General features: G+C 40.8%; 1 protein-coding gene across 3 annotated transcripts in view; it reads right to left on the reverse strand.

The window, feature by feature from the left end:
• ern2 (endoplasmic reticulum to nucleus signaling 2) overlaps positions 1-2,195 on the reverse strand; it is a 14,580-nt gene that overhangs the window by 6,039 nt on the left and 6,346 nt on the right. The window contains exons 14-17 of one of the 3 annotated variants that reach the window (XM_032538681.1): positions 1,386-1,463; positions 1,214-1,313; positions 934-1,035; positions 748-838 (exon numbers count right to left, since the gene is read on the reverse strand). In XM_032538681.1, coding sequence (XP_032394572.1) covers positions 748-838; positions 934-1,035; positions 1,214-1,313; positions 1,386-1,463 — 371 coding nt within the window. Of the gene's footprint in view, positions 1-747; positions 839-933; positions 1,036-1,213; positions 1,464-2,195 lie in introns of all 3 variants that reach the window. The other 2 variants (XM_032538670.1, XM_032538659.1) reach the window with 2 other exon arrangements.

Below are 2,195 nucleotides of genomic sequence, written 5' to 3' on the forward strand. Positions count from 1 at the left end.
TTGCCGGCAGAGTGGGCGGGGTTTAGCCAGTCTAGGTCTTTAGCTTTTTAGCAGGGTTCCCACACCTTCGTAAACATCAAAATCATGGACTTTTCAGGGACTATTCTGGCCCAATTACCTCAAATTCAAAGTCTTAACACAGCATGGTTTGAGACAGTGATGCTGATGACTTTGATGGCAGCCTATGTGGTCTCTTGCCTTCCCTAACACAAAACATAGCGCCTATTTACTAATGTTAAGTTCAAAAAAATATTTAAAAACCCTTCAACCCTTATTCTTGAACAAAACATGTAAATTCACGCACTTTCCATGACCCGTTTCTATTTGTATTTATTTTCAAAAATATTTAAGGCCTTAATTTGCACCTCTCAAATTCACTAACTTTTAAGGATTTCAAGAGCGAGTCAGAACCATGACAAAGATTATGTAACATATTCTTTACAGTATGCCTTTTTCTAGCAGGGACTGTTTGGAAAACAGTTGATGTTGTGTTTACTGGTGCGCCAGCATCCGAGATTCGACATTGAGCTGCCAGCCAACACTACAACAAATAACCAAATAATGGGCGTAATAAACAAAAGTCTTCCTGGAACGTGAGAAATCATTCTTATCATGTGCTTGAAAATGCTTGACAGAAAAGTACACCTGTTTTGCACTTTAAGATCAAAAACACGCAAATCCACAAATATGTTCCTTCGATTCCCTGTTGTAACAGCGCAGTGTATTTTAACACAGCGCATACTGTACCTGAAGACAAAAGTTCCCGCTGTGCCATGTCCGAGCACCTCAGATGGAGTGAAGGAGATTTTACCCACCTGCACTTCCTCACCGTTTCCTACTGAGAGACATGGGACAGGAAGAATGAAGCAGCATGAAATTAATCTCATCTCAATGGTAAGGGACAGAAGGAATGATTACACAGTGGTGATTTACCTGCTGTGGGGTTGTGCCCTGTGGGGCCATTTGTATCAACATCTGAGGTGCTGCTGTGAGCGTGAGGACTTGGTGGAGGGTCAGCAGATGCAGGCGGAGAGCCTGGATACAGAGAAGGGATACAGTATGAATGGGGCTCTTGTTCTGTACCCACTGCAATCAAGGAATGACTAATATGTTACAAGATTTCTATGCTTTGAGACAAAGTATGCTTTAACATGACTTTATGCATTTGGTAAATGAAAACAGCATAATAGAGAACTTGGTTTAGGTTGCTTACCACTGGAGAGGTTTGTGTCAGTCGAAAGGGTTGTTTCTGAAGAAGCCGAGGTCCCTCTCTGCGTGTTGGTCTGCATGCTCGTCTGCATGTTGTTCTGCATGTTGTTCTGCATGTTATTCTGCATGTTATTCTGCATGTTATTCTGCATGTTTGTTTGCAGGTTGGTCTGCATGTTGTTATGCATTCGCTGGAGGCGAGACTCAAAGGCCTCCTCCAGCTGCCTTTGAGCTTTCAGCTGATGAGCTGCACGCTGGAGAAACATACACAGATGGAGATGGAGTTTGAGGGATCAGTATTGAGAATATTTAGAAAGATGAATCTTCTTTTAGACAGATTATAAAAAAGGTAATAATTCTCTCCTTTGCAATGCCGGTAAAGCCTCTGAACACCCAGGCTGATTAGACCCATGCTTAGGTTGAAATGGGCCAGACCTCAGATGGGAACTTATTAGGTCATAAATCCTTAATACCAATACGAATGGTAAAGCTGTCATTTGTCCTTCCCTAACAGCTAACAAGAGACTCAGGGAGATCAATCAGTCCAGACACACCCACAAAGTCCCAGCAAGAGGGAGAATCAGCCACAATTAATGAAATAACCTGTGTTGGTATTTAGGGCCTTAAACTACCATTTAGCCCAAATGTTGTGATAGCAAAATATACCGAACATACCAAACAGAGGGGTGGAAGACACGCGCTCTCCCTCACAGCTGTTGCCTGGCTCTGACTCACGGAAAAAATAGTAAAATAAAAAAAAAACACTGCATAAACTCTGCTACCGTGTGTTTATGTACATATAGGTACACCTACACCTACATGTAGGCCTAAGAGATTGCAATATAAGCATATATATTTATATATATATATATATATATATATATATATATTACTATTAGGAGTATACATATGTCAAGGATGTATAAATTAAATAAGTCTGATTTAATACAGCAACATTGTTAACTGCATCAGTGATCTCTTTCTAT

The sequence above is a fragment of the Etheostoma spectabile genome, chromosome 2, assembly GCF_008692095.1.
Source record: "Etheostoma spectabile isolate EspeVRDwgs_2016 chromosome 2, UIUC_Espe_1.0, whole genome shotgun sequence".
Taxonomy (NCBI): domain Eukaryota; kingdom Metazoa; phylum Chordata; class Actinopteri; order Perciformes; family Percidae; genus Etheostoma; species Etheostoma spectabile.